Here is a 14,231-nt window from a genome sequence, read left to right on the forward strand (position 1 = left end):
ACTTGGGTTAGGCTCTTATCACTGCTTCTTCCTAGCTTTGTGATGTTGGCCAAGTTCCCTGTCCTTCCTGCCACTTAGTTTTCTCATCTGCATAATGGAAGACTATAATAGAATTCTTGTGAGGATTAAATGAGACACTGCATTTAAAAACAGTAGGCAGTCACAAGATGCTAGTCATCATCGTCATCACCACCCCCCACCACCTTCTCCACCCCCTCACGTCCCTGTACACAGGTGCCTGAGAGGAAGATGCCTCAGGGACAAGAGATACTGCCTTTCTGATGATTAACTATTTAAAGCATGATTAGACCATTCCTCCTCACAGGGAACTGGTGAGGCAAGTGATGCAGACTTCCCATCTGTCTTTTTAATAAATGGCCGAGAAATGGAAGCCCTCTGCAAGAAGCAACTTTCTCCTTGTAATTCTGTGAGAGAAGCAGGGTCAGGACATATTCAGGGTGCTCTTGCTCTGAGGCCCTCATGGACCTTAAGAGGCAGGGGTGTTATGACCGCTGGGAGATCTGGGCCTTCATCTTTGATGGCCACTAACTCTCTATAACCTTGGGCAAGTTACTTCTAGTGAGTTTGTTTCCTCACCTACCAAAAAGGGGTAATTTTCATGAGCTCATTTATATGAACATGCTTCATATATGAAAATGAGTCACTTTCATGCAAAGACACTTGATCCTGTTTATTTCTGAGGTGGCTTCTTGCTTCTCTGCCCTTGCTTTACTCGTTGACTGTCCAAGCTCGAGCTAAGTGGGAGTTTGTATCATGGAGGTTGGTGTTAGAAAGTTGGCAGGGATGTTGCCAGTTCCCGAGAGCAGGCATTGGTGGTGACATTGTGTTCACTGCTGTGCTCTCGAAAACTGTCACAGGGCCTGACAGCCAGGAAGTACCTAATGACAGGAGGTCACTTGGTGGCACTGTGGCTCAGGTTAGGCAGAGTCACTGACACACGGGCCTGGAGCACAACCACCTGGTATGTGTGCAGATATGGATGTGGAGTGACGATTGGGGTTGACAACCTGCATTTCACCAGCATGTGGGGTGGTTGGGCAGGTGTTGACCCTTGGAAAATAGTGGTTTAAGAGAAACTGAGCTTTCTTTTTTTTCTTGTATTTTTAAAAATTCTTTTTTTTATTTTTATTTTTTAAAACTTATTAATTAGTTAATTAATTAATTTATAAAGCACAAGCAGGGGAGGGGCAGGGAAAGAGGGAGAGGGAGAAGCAGACTCCCTGTTGAGAGGGGAGCCCAACAAGGGGCTTGATCCCAGGACTCTGGGATCAAAGTCAGATGCTTAACTGATTGAGCCACCCAGGTGCCCCAATTTTTTTTTTTTAATTTAAATTTAGTTAGTGAGCATACAGTGCAATATTTGTTTCTGGAGTAGAATTCAGTGATTCAGCACTTACATACAACACCCAGTGCTCATCACAACAAATGCCTTCCTTAGTACCCATCACCCACCTAGCCTTTCCCCCCACCCATCTCCCTCCATCAACCCTCAGTTTATTCTCTATCAGTAAGAGTCTCTTATGGTTTGTTTCCCTCTCTCCTTTTTTCTTTTCCTACTTTCCATATGTTCATCTGTTTTCTTTCTTAAATTCCACATGGGAGTGAGATCATATGGTATTTGTCTTTCTCTGACTGACTTATTTCACTTAGCATAATACTTTTTAGTTCCATCCATGTCATTGCAAATGGCAAGATTTCATTCTTTTTGATGGCTGACCAATATTCCGTTGTATGTATACACCGTATCTTCTTTATCTATTCATCAGTCGATGGACATTTGGGCTCTCTCCACAGTTTGGCTATTGTTGATAATGCTGCTATATACATTGGGGTGCATGTACCTCTTCAAATCTGTACTTTAGTATCCTTTGGGAAATGTCTAGTAGTGCAATTGCTGGGGCATAGGATAGCTCTATTTTTAACTTTTTGAGGAACCTCCAAACTGTTCTCCAGAGTGGCTGCACCAGTTTGCATTCCCACCAACAGCACAGGAGGGTTCCCCTTTCTCTGCTTCTTGCCAGCACCTGTTGTTTCTTGTGTTGTTGATTTTAGCCATTCTGACAGGTGTGAGGTGGTATCTCATGATGGCTTTGATTTGTTATTTCCCTGATGATGAGTGATGTTGAGCATCTTTTCATGTGTCTGTTAGCTATCTGGATGTCTTTTTTGGAAAAGTGTCTATTCATGTCTTCCGCCCATTTCTTGACTGGATTATTTGTTTTTTGGGTGTTGAGTTTGGTAAGTTCTTTATGGATTTTGGATACCAACCCTTTATCAGCTATGTCATTTGCAAGTATCTTCTCCCATTCCATAGGCTGCCTTTTAGTTTTGTTGATTGGAGAAACTGAACTTTAGAAGCAAAATGTCACACTTATTTAGTGACTCCATTTTTTATTAGTGGGGGGGATGAACTAGGAATTATTGGATACATATGGTAGTGGGACAGGGCTAGAGGAAAAGCCAAAATTCTATTAAATTGTTTAATTGGAATACATTTTTTAACTATACACTGAACTTGATCCAGATTCTCATTATTAAAAAATATGTGGCTTGGTTTCTTGACGTTAACAAAGGACGTAAAAGAAACAACATCCACTCCCTCTTCCCTTAAGAACTAAGAGTTCCAGTAACTCTGGACAGTATCACTCATAAAATGAAGAAAAGAGACAGAGCCATCTGTGTTGAACTGTTTTGTGTCTTAGAAGAAGTAGAGAGTGTTGAACTTCTAGTGGAAACTTCATTGGCAGACTGAGTTTGGTAGTAATTCCCTTTTGTTGAAGAGAGTATTGGCAGCACTGGCACCAGACTTAAGCTGCACATAATGATTGACTCACCGGTGTCCATATACCCTCATCGCTTCAAACATATGAATACCTGGCATGTCAAATCCACAGTCCTAGGCCAGTTTTGTGCTCCTGCTGCTGCTGCTAGAGGCTGGATCCACTCTTCTGTCTGTGAGGTTAAGGGTGCTGCTTTTTTCATCCTGCCCTTGCTGTCATTTTAATTTCTCTTTCATGAAGACCCATTTGTGTATAAAATGTCAAGGAAAGCACTTTAGTTGAATTAGCCACCATTTTGCAAAACCCCAAATCTTTCTATTTTAAAAAATATGTTGAATGAGTATTCTGTACAGTTGTTTTCTCCAAAGGAGAAGAATGCACGGAATCCCTCATCCTCTGCCTCTTACACAAAAAGAAACCGAGGCACAGAGCAGTCTACTCACATGTCTGCAGCTAAGCGGTGGCAGACGTGAGTTGAGGATTCTCACATGGATCTCATCTCGAAGGGGCACTTTCCTTTCCACCACTTTCTTTTCTTCATTCTTACTTACTAGAGCTTTAATTCGCCACAACATTCTTTTTTTTCTTTTCTTTTTTTTTTTTTTTTTAGTTTACTCTTCCACTTGATATTTTCTTGTCAAGAACTTGAGCATTAACTCTAAATAGGTCAGTATTTTATTTTTATCAAGTCAAGCATATGGTCTTACCTTCAGACATCTTCATTTATAATCAGCAAGGGAGTTTATACGTTTGGAGAGTCTGGAGACAGGGATTACGTTTCCGGAGTGGCTTCTGCCTGAACACTGCTGGTGGTGGGGACAAAATGAACTAACCCCGAAAGTGGTGCTTGAGGGACGTTGACTGAGGCAACACAGACAGAAGAGAAAAAAGAAATAAGAGCCCAGGCCCGTAATGGCCAAGTGCAGTCCTGTTGTTCTGATGATATATACTGTAGAGCTGTTTGGCCCACACTGAGGGAGCTTCTGTGAGCACCATCCGTCTCCACGGGACCTGACAACTGTCGTGCAGTAAGGAACCGTCCTGGACCAGTGACCCCAGAGCTGGAAGGACATCTCCATCTGCAGAAGTAAAGAAACCCGTCATTTACGGAAACCCTCCCTGCTCCCTCAAGTGGTAACAGATGAAACCAGAGGGATTTCAACACCACTGGGGCTTTTTAATGTTTGTCAGGCAGGTGAAAGGATGATGAGCATCTGTCAGTGTTGGGCTTTTCATCAGTTTGATTTGTAATAATTACAAATTATAATTACAAGGTTGGTCCTTGAAAGGGATTAGATGCTGAGAAATTCGTACCAGTAAAAGACAGAGAAAGGAGGACAGTTCGGTGGACAGCTTGTCTTTGCTCTGCTGTGGGTCACTCGAACAATTCAGAGAGAGCCACTTAGCAGGTCTCATTGATCACTGAGATCAGGAACGATGCCCGTGAGCAGCTCATGACAGGGATAGGAAGGCATCTCAGTTCAGCCCACTAAAACAGTGACATATTCTATTTTGTCCCAAAGTTCCTTATGCTCAGTGTATCCAAAATTGAGTCCACGATTTACCTCACAGACTTGGCGCCCTCTCCTGGGGGAAGGACACCGCTATCCACTCACCATCCTGGGTGTTTCCCTCCCTCCTTACCCACCATAGCAAACCGTCACCAAGTTCTGGAATCCATCCACACCTCTACTCTCCCTTGCCACTACCCTGCTCCAGGCTCCCACTTGACTTCATTCTCAGCTGCCGCCCTATGGTGGTAACATAGTTGCCAGCAGCCCTAGACCTCCATCTTCTTAAGTTTAATTCTGATGAGAAAGGTCACATGTCCCTCTTAAGTTTTCTAGCAAAATCTCACTGAGTCTCACTGACTCTCTGTCACCTCTGAACCAATTACTGAGGCGGGGCCGGGGAATATGATGCTTGGACCATCAGCCGTCAGTCACCTGCCTTCCCTGGAGGTAGGGTGAAGGGCTGAGAGTGGGGAGGGGGTTTCTCAGTGGGAAGCTGGGGACTGTGGCGAGGAGAGAGGCAGATCAGCCCTAAATGGCAATCACAGCTGATGTGTACAGGACAGCAGGGAAGGCAGTAAAACAAGTAGCAGAGAAAACAAACCAGTTAATGGAAGGGAAAAAGATGGGGCCAGCCCACCTGGGGCAGTGTGGCAGGTGTGAAACAGGGCCATCCAGGAAGCACAGAGACTCAGAACCTAGAGGACCAACGTGAAAAATGAGAATTGGGTGAATATATTCTTTTAAAAGCTATTTTAAAAGAAAGAAGTTTGGGTCCATGTGTATCTTTAAACTTTATGGAAGAGGATGCTTTAGGAGTCTTTCTAAGATTGAAACCACACAATTCTCCTTAGCACTGTAATGTTACACATCTGCATTTTAAGAAGGGTACTCTTTTCAACTAAGGGTAGTTCCTTAGTAGGGATGGACAGAGCTGTGTTCATGACCATTAAACTTTATGGCCTCTGGGTTTGTTCCCTGGATGAGTCCATAGGGTGCTGACTTCTTACCTTTTACCTGTTTGAAAGCCTTAAAGAAGGCCACTCAGGGATACAGTGATTCCATATTCTTCAGGGACCCATGCCACCAAGTTAAATGAGAGAAGAGTCTGGCTGATGGAACCAAGTAATTACATGAAAATTTATTCTTTACTAGCCCAGATGGGGTATTGTTTTTACTGTTTTTCAATTTGGAGGGGGGGATAAATCACCACAAAATAAACCCAAAAGGAAACTGTATGTGAAATCCTCCATATTACAGTCTGGAAGTGATCAATTTAAAGATGCACAAGTCAGCAGGTTTGGTATTCAGGATTTTCATGGTCACATTTAACTCATCTTCATGGTATACAAGTATATTCTAGGCTATTGTCCTCGTATGGAAGCACTGCTAAACATGTATTCTTTTTGGCTGGTTTGGCCGTGAGCCTTGAATCTTGGAACAGGCTAATGTCGACTATGTATTTCAACGAGTACCTACCTCCTCACTTGGGTACATGGGTAAAACAGGATGCAGGGACGTGGGGTGGGTAGGGGATTGGTCCTGGAATACCAGAGAGTTTTCAGCTACTTAGGGCATTATATTTTAATCACCTCTCAGAAGTGAATTAAGACCTCTGAGGACAGTGGGAAAGACACCAACCTACCGACTTGTGTTCAATTCCACTTGCTTGGCCTGAGAAGAGATAGAGACATGGGGCATCGAATTGCCATTTTGGGCAGGGGTGATGGGAGACGGAAAGAGAGTCCACAGAGGAAACAGAGTTAGTTTAGCTTTTGGGAAGATGGGCCTAATGGGCCCATAGTGGTCAAGGGCCCGGCGCTCTATCGTTCACAGCCACGGAGGCCCCCCCAGCCTTTTACATCTGGGCATGTAGCTGTGACAGATGCTCACTAGTGTGCGGGGAGGCCACGATGCTCAGCTCCGTGGACAGGAACCGACACCTGAGAGTCTCCCCATCAGAACCTGAATGCCCTAGGATTCCTTTCTCCTTCCTTCCCTCATTCTTCACTTGCAGAAGGGAAGAGCAAACCATATTTACACTGTATTTAACATTGACTAATATTAAATGCCTATGTGCACTTTGTATTATATGTCACTTCCTCTGTTTCTCCAAGTAGCCCTACAAAGGTAAACACTCGAAATTCCACTTACGTAGAGAGGCTCACTTGCAAGATCCCATACTCAGTAAGAGCGCCGGACAATCCAAATCTCTACAGTCCATGCTCATCTATTAAATAAGGTTTAAATCCAGACCCTTCGAGCATTCAGGACGTGGCCGATACAGAGGGGATGCAGCGAGAACGTTATGCAAGAAAGGGAGGTAGGCTTTTCCTTTGAGAGGCAGCTCTGACCCCTCTGTGGCAGTGGCGCCTGGCCTCCCACTCCACCCTAGCTCTTCTGTGATGCGAGGCCTCAAGGCAGCCCGGTGTTGAAATGCACCGCGGAGGGCAGCCTGCCTCCTTAGCACTTGGCTGGCGCTCCCGATCGTGTGTAACAGCCGCCAAGCTGTGAGATCATAAGAGAGTAACGACTTCTCAGTATCTCGGTTTGCTTCTCTGCAAAATGAGTACCATAGTCTTCTCTTTCTATGTGGAACTTTGAAAAATAGCTATTATTGGTACTGGGTCCTCTAAGTGCATAAGAGCATTTCTTCAAACGTTAGTTCATATGGGGGCTCCCACCCCCTGTATGCAGCAGGCCACCAAGTCTCATTTCCAGTGAGTGTCATTTAAAAGCCAAAGCAAGCTGACTATACACTTTTTAACATGTACCTCTCTCATCTGCTCAGCAGAAATCCCTGTAACTTGTTAATAGTTCCCTTCTTGTTTTTTTGTAGTGAAACCGATTGCGGCCTTAGATCGGTACCATTCGTTCCATCTTGGGCCATCTGAGAAAACCATTTAGAGCTGTAAAAAGTCATCTGCTGCATCTTGCCCTTCCTGCGGCAAGGCCGGTGCCCGGGCTGACGGAGCGTCCCTAGAGCAGGGTAGTGCAGTGTGCTGAACGGGAGGTCTCTTCGGGGACCACATAAACACCACCAGATCTGGGGGAGAGCAAGGACGGACTTTCAAAGAGAGGAGACCAGATACATGTCCCATAAAACACAAATCTCTTTACAGCTGGAGTCGAGTTTCTCCATTTGTGCCATCACATTTATTTCACTGAGGCTCATAGTGTTTAGGGTGGAAGAGGGGAAAATGTGTAGAGTGCCGCTTGCAGAGCATGAATCTCTGAATTTCCCGTAAGGCCCTGTGGGCTAGGCTGCTCAGGGGTCCAGAAACAAGAAGTGGGAGATGTTCTTCCTCATCCTTCTCAGCCGTCCCCTTCCCAAACTCCTTCTTTATATTAAAATGCTTCCTTGAAAAGTCCTTGCTATTGGCCACTCACACGTTAGCATAAATTTAATCCTCAGACGCCAATAGAATTCTGGGAAGGACAGAAACGGAAGCCTCTCAGTTTGAGACCCTCTTTCACAGATGGGGAGAATGAAGAGGTAGCCCATGTTGCCCGTGGTCATGAGCTGGATGGAGGCCAGTGGACCTAGAATTAGTCTGGGTGTTCATCCTACCGCAGTCAGCTGCCGGCTTACTTCTCGCCATGGTATATATGATATTGGCCTTATCTCAATTTGTGGAATAAAACTCTTTTTACCTCTCTTAAAGGAATTTAAGGCATGAAGAAAGAACAGGAAGGAGAATTTCCTGAAATGACTCTAAAATCAGCAACTGTTTATTGTTCTGTTTTGGAAGTTCATTGGGGGAATTCTTTTGACCAGGGAAGAGATGATATTAGTTGGGTTTTTTTGTAAAAATTGAAATCTGAAGAAGCTATTAACGAGCTGAACTTGAACTTCCACAGTCAGTACCACTACCATATTTGCGGATGTAGGCTGAGGCTAAAAATGAACTTTGGGTTTCTCTTTGAGGTATCTGCCTCTCAGTTTGCACATCTGGACCCTCCTCCCTGGCACACTGTGGATCGTTTCTCTGTATCCCAATATCTCTGGAAGCCTGCTGGTTTTCTTCACATTTCTCTCACTGATAAAAGCCTTATTCCTGCTTCTTTCCACTTAAAATGTCCTTTACCTTTTTATGGCAGCTCAGGTTCTAAGAATCCTCACAAGAGTTGTGGATGACCTAAGGGTACCATGCTCCTTGGGGGAATTGGGGCTCTCAAGGACTCTGGGAAGCTCCCACCTTGCCCTGAAGGAGGAATTCCATGGTGGGAGGGTACCTATGGAAGCCAGAGCAGCCTCCCATTCTGAAATTCAAATGAGAGGTCCTGCAGCCCCAGCACTCACCACTGCCTTTAACTGCCAGTGGGCGAGGCAAGAAATGGCTGCTGCCCAGCTGCTTGGTAGCCCTGGGAAAAGAGAGGCTTGGAAAGGTCATTTTTGCCATCTGAAACTATCTGAGAACACATGTGAAGAAGGTGGAGTTGAACTGGCCCTTCATCTGTTGGTGCATCAGCCCCCAGTCCAGTTCTAACAGCCACATGACAGAAGAGCAACTCTGTCAAATACAGTTTCAGGACCTTGAGGAGATGAAAGGGACCTGGAGGTCCTCTCACCCCAAGTGTGGTGTCCAGACCAGCAAGCAGCATCAGTCTCAGAAATGCAGATTCTTGGGCACTGCCCCAGACCCGTAGAATCAGAAACTCTGGGGGTAGAGTCATTGATCTGTTTTAACAAGCTCTCCAGGGGCCCCTGGTGGCTCAGTTGGTTAAACATCTGCCTTCGACTCAGGTCATGATCCCAGGGTCCTGGGATTGAGCCCCGAGTCAGGCTATCTGCTTGCTCAGTGGAGTCTGCTTCTCCCTCTGCCCATCCCCCTGCTCACGCTCTCTCTCTGTTTCTAGAGCTCTCTCTCTGTTTCTATCTCTTGTTCTCTCTCTCTTAATTAAATAAATAAAATCTTAAAAAAAATTAAAAAAAATAACAAGCTCTCCGGGTGATTCTCATGCACCTTAAAGTTTAAGAATCACTCTGCTGGGTGCTTTGAAATATGGAATTTGGGTGGTATCACTGGTTTTCAACCCTGGCTGCATATTAGAATCCTTTGATTCTCATTTAGTTGGTCTGAGGTGGGATCCTGGAACTTAAAGCTTGCAGCTTCTCCTGGCTTGAGAACTAGAGATCCAATTCAGTTTCTCATCTTCTGGATAAAGAAACAAACCCAGCAAAGATAAAGGATGTGCCCAGGGTCACATGGAGGGTTTGTGTGGCAGAGCTGTGAGAACGGAGATCTCCTGACTTCGTGACCTGTCTGGACTCTTGCCATCACAAATACCCAAATCCGCAGACTACATTTACAGCCTTTGTTCCAATCTCTGAGACAGAGGGTAGGCTCTTCTAGAGGGAGATTAGCAGAACCTCTGAATTATAATGGTTTAGTTATAGGTTAGCTTTGCTTTATGCTAACCTAGCTCTTCTGGTTGTGCTCGTAATATCTTTCATATGACAGAACTTTGGTCCCATACCTCACCTCCTACTACCTGGGCCCCCCTGCTCAACTTTCCCAGGCCTTAACCTTGACTTGGCACCTTGCCCCAGTATCCCCTTTCCTCTGAGGGTGAGGGCCTGAGATTTGGTATGCTGTATTTTTAGCTGGAGAACTAAATATGGCAAGGTCAGCAATAGTCCCAGGTGACAAGTGAATTTGATGGTGAGAAATGGCAAAGTGAATGTTGGAGGGCTTATTTTTTCTTTTTAAACAAGACTTTGAAGACCCAGAAACAAGAGTTCAGTGTTCTTTTGTGTCAGCTCTTTGTCTTGTCTTTCGGACCGTGTATGCGTGTGTGCCTGTGTATGTGTGCACAGGTGGAATCACTTAACCTAAGTGTGATGAGTTAAGAGCAAGTGATGGTTCTGTAAAAACCAGCCCCTCTTGGACAGTTAAGGGCCCCTCCTGCCTGGCTTGCATCTGGCCTGCACAGACTCCTCTCACAAGGCCAATGGCTCAACAATATTCACCTTTTATTTTTTCAGGGGGCAGCACAGGCACCTCCCCGACCACGTCCAGCACTGGGACACCATCCCCTTCAGCTTCTTCTCACCTTTTATCTCCATCCTGCTCTCCTCCAACCTTCCATCTGGCCCCCAACACTTTCAATGTGGGCTGCCGAGAGAGCCAGCTGTGCAATCTAAACCTCTCCGATTATCCGCCCTGCGCCCGAAGCAACATGGCGGCCTTGCAGAGCTACCCAGGGCTGAGTGACAGTGGCTACAACAGGCTCCAGAGTGGCACTGCCTCAGCCACTCAGCCCTCTGAAACCTTCATGCCTCAGAGGACTCCATCCCTGATCTCAGGAATACCGACTCCTCCCTCGTTGCCTAGCAACAGCAAGATGGAAGCCTACGGTGGCCAGCTGGGGTCCTTCCCCACTTCCCAGTTCCAGTACGTCATGCAGGCAGGCAATGCGGCCTCCAGCTCCTCATCACCACATATGTTTGGGGGCAGCCACATGCAGCAGAGCTCCTACAACGCCTTCTCGCTCCACAACCCTTACAATCTCTATGGATACAATTTCCCCACTTCTCCTAGGCTAGCTGCAAGCCCAGAAAAACTGAGTGCCTCTCAAAGCACTTTACTCTGTTCTTCTCCTTCCAATGGGGCCTTTGGAGAGAGGCAGTACCTGCCCACGGGGATGGAGCACAGCATGCACATGATTAGCCCTTCGCCCAATAACCAGCAGGCGACTAACACCTGTGACGGCCGGCAGTATGGGGCGGTCCCAGGCTCCTCCTCCCAGATGTCTGTGCACATGGTTTAATGGCCAGCCTGAACACCGCCGAGCCTACTGCAGCCAGGGCCCCAGAGTCTCCATGGGCAGATCCTCCTTTTTGGGAGCCCCAGCCTTTGAAAAACGGGAACTGTGTTTTGTTTTGTTTTTTTTTCTGGAGGAGGAAAGCACGTACCCAAGAACAACAAAAGACATGTAAGCCACTGAAGGATACTTGCGATGGAATCATCTCCGACTCAGTGGCCCTTCTCCTGCCTTCCCAAACCTTAGTTTTATAAAGCATTGTCTACTCCAGAGTGGCCTTTGAAGAAACTGAATAATCATTTTATAATAACGTTAAGGGAGATGCTAGCATGTAGCAGCCATGAAAAGTTACCCCCACACGAATACAGACCTACCTATACATACATACATACATACATACATAGTGCATGCACACATACACACACATGTACTCACACGAATACAGACCTACCTATACATACATACATACATACATACATAGTGCATGCACACATACACACACATGTACTCACACGAATACAGACCTACCTATACATACATACATACATAGTGCATGCACACATACACACACATGTACTCACACGAATACAGACCTACCTATACATACATACATACATACATAGTGCATGCACACATACACACACATGTACTCACACGAATACAGACCTACCTATACATACATACATACATAGTGCATGCACACATACACACACATGTACTCATACACAGACTCTTACACACATCAACATACACGCACACTGACTTAGAAGTGGGTGAACTCTGTGGAAGGGGTTCCGGGGTGGGGGTTTGCCAAGAATCGGTCTATGTACAACACTAGATGGACTGGGCCAGCAGTGGCTGTCAACCTTTCTCCCCCGCAGCCTACCCTATTTCTGGAATGAACCGTCTATCCTGGAGCCCCTTCTGGTCCATGAGGGTAGACAGACATCAACACTACAACTGGACTTGGCTTCCTGAAAACGATTGCTTTTGAACTTTGACTCTCCTCGTTCGGTGTGCTATCACTGACGTTCCCGGGGGTGCCTGTGAAAAGGGAGTAAGAGCAGCCGAAGGAGAAAGGAAGAGAAGGAGTAGTGAGCAAGAGAGAGGCAGAGAGCAAGACTGAGCGAGGAAGTGTGAGCAGTGGTGAGAGTTGTAACGCACCGAGGAAATTGGTTTTGGTTTTGGTTCTCCCCCTCTACCCTGAAGGTTCTAGAAAGAATCGTGGCATCACTGAGAAGTAAACCTCTCTGGGACACTGTGCAAAGTCAGGGCACTGGTGACAGGGACCCAGGCAAGGAATGCACTTCGATCCCACAGCTCTGACCACTGTGTTCCAGAAGAGGGGTACTCTGTGTGGGCAGTGCCAATTCCGGAGTGTGCGGCCTGGCAGGGGAGGGGGAACTGAAGGAGTGTGAAGAAGGAAGGGTGTTATAACCCCGACAGATGATACCAAGAGCAGAGGCGACTAATAGAGGCCTGGCCTTCTGCATGCCAGATCCAGACACCTGACCTGGATCGCCTGTCCCATAGCCTGTGTGGCAGCAGAAATCCGGGCACGTCCCAGGGAATTGCAGATGGGCCTTCTCCATCCTTCCACCTGCACTCAGATCTCCATTTTTATCAAATAGTTTATTGCATTTTGAAGTTTTGGGTTTTTTCCTTCATCTTTCCCTTCCCCTTCAAATCCTTTAATGTTAAGAAAACAAGTGAAGTTTGGCGCAAGCTAAACTTTTTAAGTGGTGTGGAAATGCAAATAATACCAAGTAAAATAATACAGATATTATTAAGATTTTTGGTTTTGAGGTGTTGTAGATAAATGTATTTATGTGCCTAGTGGGGAATCCAACATTATGAATATTAAAAAAGGGGGCAATAAAAAGGGTATGTAAAATATGTATGAAGTAAAGGTGTATAAAAAATTTGCCCTTATGCACGGAACTCTGTTTCTAAGTGCCAAGCACAGAAAGCCGCTAAATAAAATCTTTGCAATTGTATTCCGCCGTGTTTGTACGTAAAAAACAGCAGTGTATGCATTTGCGTTGTGCTTTACAATGAGCACAGCGCTCTGGTCTATGCTGCTTGATGTGATCTTTACGTAGACCTCGTGAAATAGATTTCGCCGTCCTCATTTGATTAGTGTCTGAGCCCCGAAGAGGGTGAGTGGATTCTTTGGGATTGAAGAGCCCGTCAGAGAGGCAACGAGGACTTGAAACCAGGTCTGACACTAGTGGAATGTTCACTTTGGAGCTAGCGGCAGAATCCAGCCAGTCCAACAACAGTCCTCATCCCCGGCCATGTGCCCCCCGCGCCTTATACCATTCTTTAGATGCGTATCTCATCTCGGCCCCCCACAATTCTGTGAGATAGGTGTTATTTTGATCATCATTTCAGAGATCTGGAAACAAGCTTTAAAAAGAGTGAGTACTTGATGCTGGCCCTCGGGGAGCAAGTGATGGAGCCGGCAATTTGACCTCCCGGTCTGTGCGGTTAGCACCGGGTCCCGCTGCCGGAGCCTCTGCAGTTCCGTGAGGCACGTGGCCAATCAGGAAAGAAGTTTCATCCCAAAGGAGTGAGGTGAGCTTGCCTGTGAGGCTGTTCAATCATAAATGTATACGCTCCCCTTTAAATGCGCCCCCACAGCCCCAGTGGAGTGATTCCGAATTGCCACGTACCAAATGACGACTTAGACTAATAAAGTGCCTCGGGCTGTTTCACTGAGAAGCACTTTCTCATATTCTCTCTTTTTTCCTCCCCTATTCGCTCATTTGAGCCTCACAGTAACCGTGGCCGATGGACAGGGTAGGAAGTATTGGTTTGCAAATGGGAGACGAGGATTCTTTTTTTTTTTTTTAATAATAATTTTTTATTCTGTTATGTTAGTCACCATATAGTACATCCTTAGTTTTTGATGTAGTGTTCCATGATCATTACTTGCGTATAACACCCAGTGCTCCATGCAATACGTGCCCTCCTTAATACCCATCACCGGTCTATCCCAATCCCCCACCCCTCTCCCCTCTGAAGCCCTCAGTTTGTTTCCCAGAGTCCATAGGGGAGATGAGGATTCTAAAGGCTGTGACCTGCCTGTACTTCAGAGTGGCTGGGAAGCAGCGGAGCCAGAAATTGAAATCTCTTGCTCGACCTCCAT

The 14,231-nt window shown here is 46.0% G+C and overlaps 1 protein-coding gene across 5 annotated transcripts in view; it reads left to right on the forward strand.

The window, feature by feature from the left end:
- TBX15 (T-box transcription factor 15) overlaps positions 1 to 14,231 on the forward strand; it is a 119,655-nt gene that overhangs the window by 95,759 nt on the left and 9,665 nt on the right. For 4 of the 5 annotated variants that reach the window (XM_026483640.4, XM_048220285.2, XM_026483638.3 and 1 more), the window contains exon 8: positions 10,302 to 13,077. The exons of the other annotated variant lie outside the window; for it this stretch is intronic. In XM_026483640.4, the coding sequence (XP_026339425.1) occupies positions 10,302 to 11,086 (785 nt within the window). In that variant the 3' untranslated portion in view covers positions 11,087 to 13,077. Of the gene's footprint in view, positions 1 to 10,301; positions 13,078 to 14,231 lie in introns of those variants that run through there. 5 annotated transcript variants of the gene reach the window in all.

Source organism: Ursus arctos, unplaced genomic scaffold (genome assembly GCF_023065955.2).
Source record: "Ursus arctos isolate Adak ecotype North America unplaced genomic scaffold, UrsArc2.0 scaffold_12, whole genome shotgun sequence".
Taxonomy (NCBI): domain Eukaryota; kingdom Metazoa; phylum Chordata; class Mammalia; order Carnivora; family Ursidae; genus Ursus; species Ursus arctos.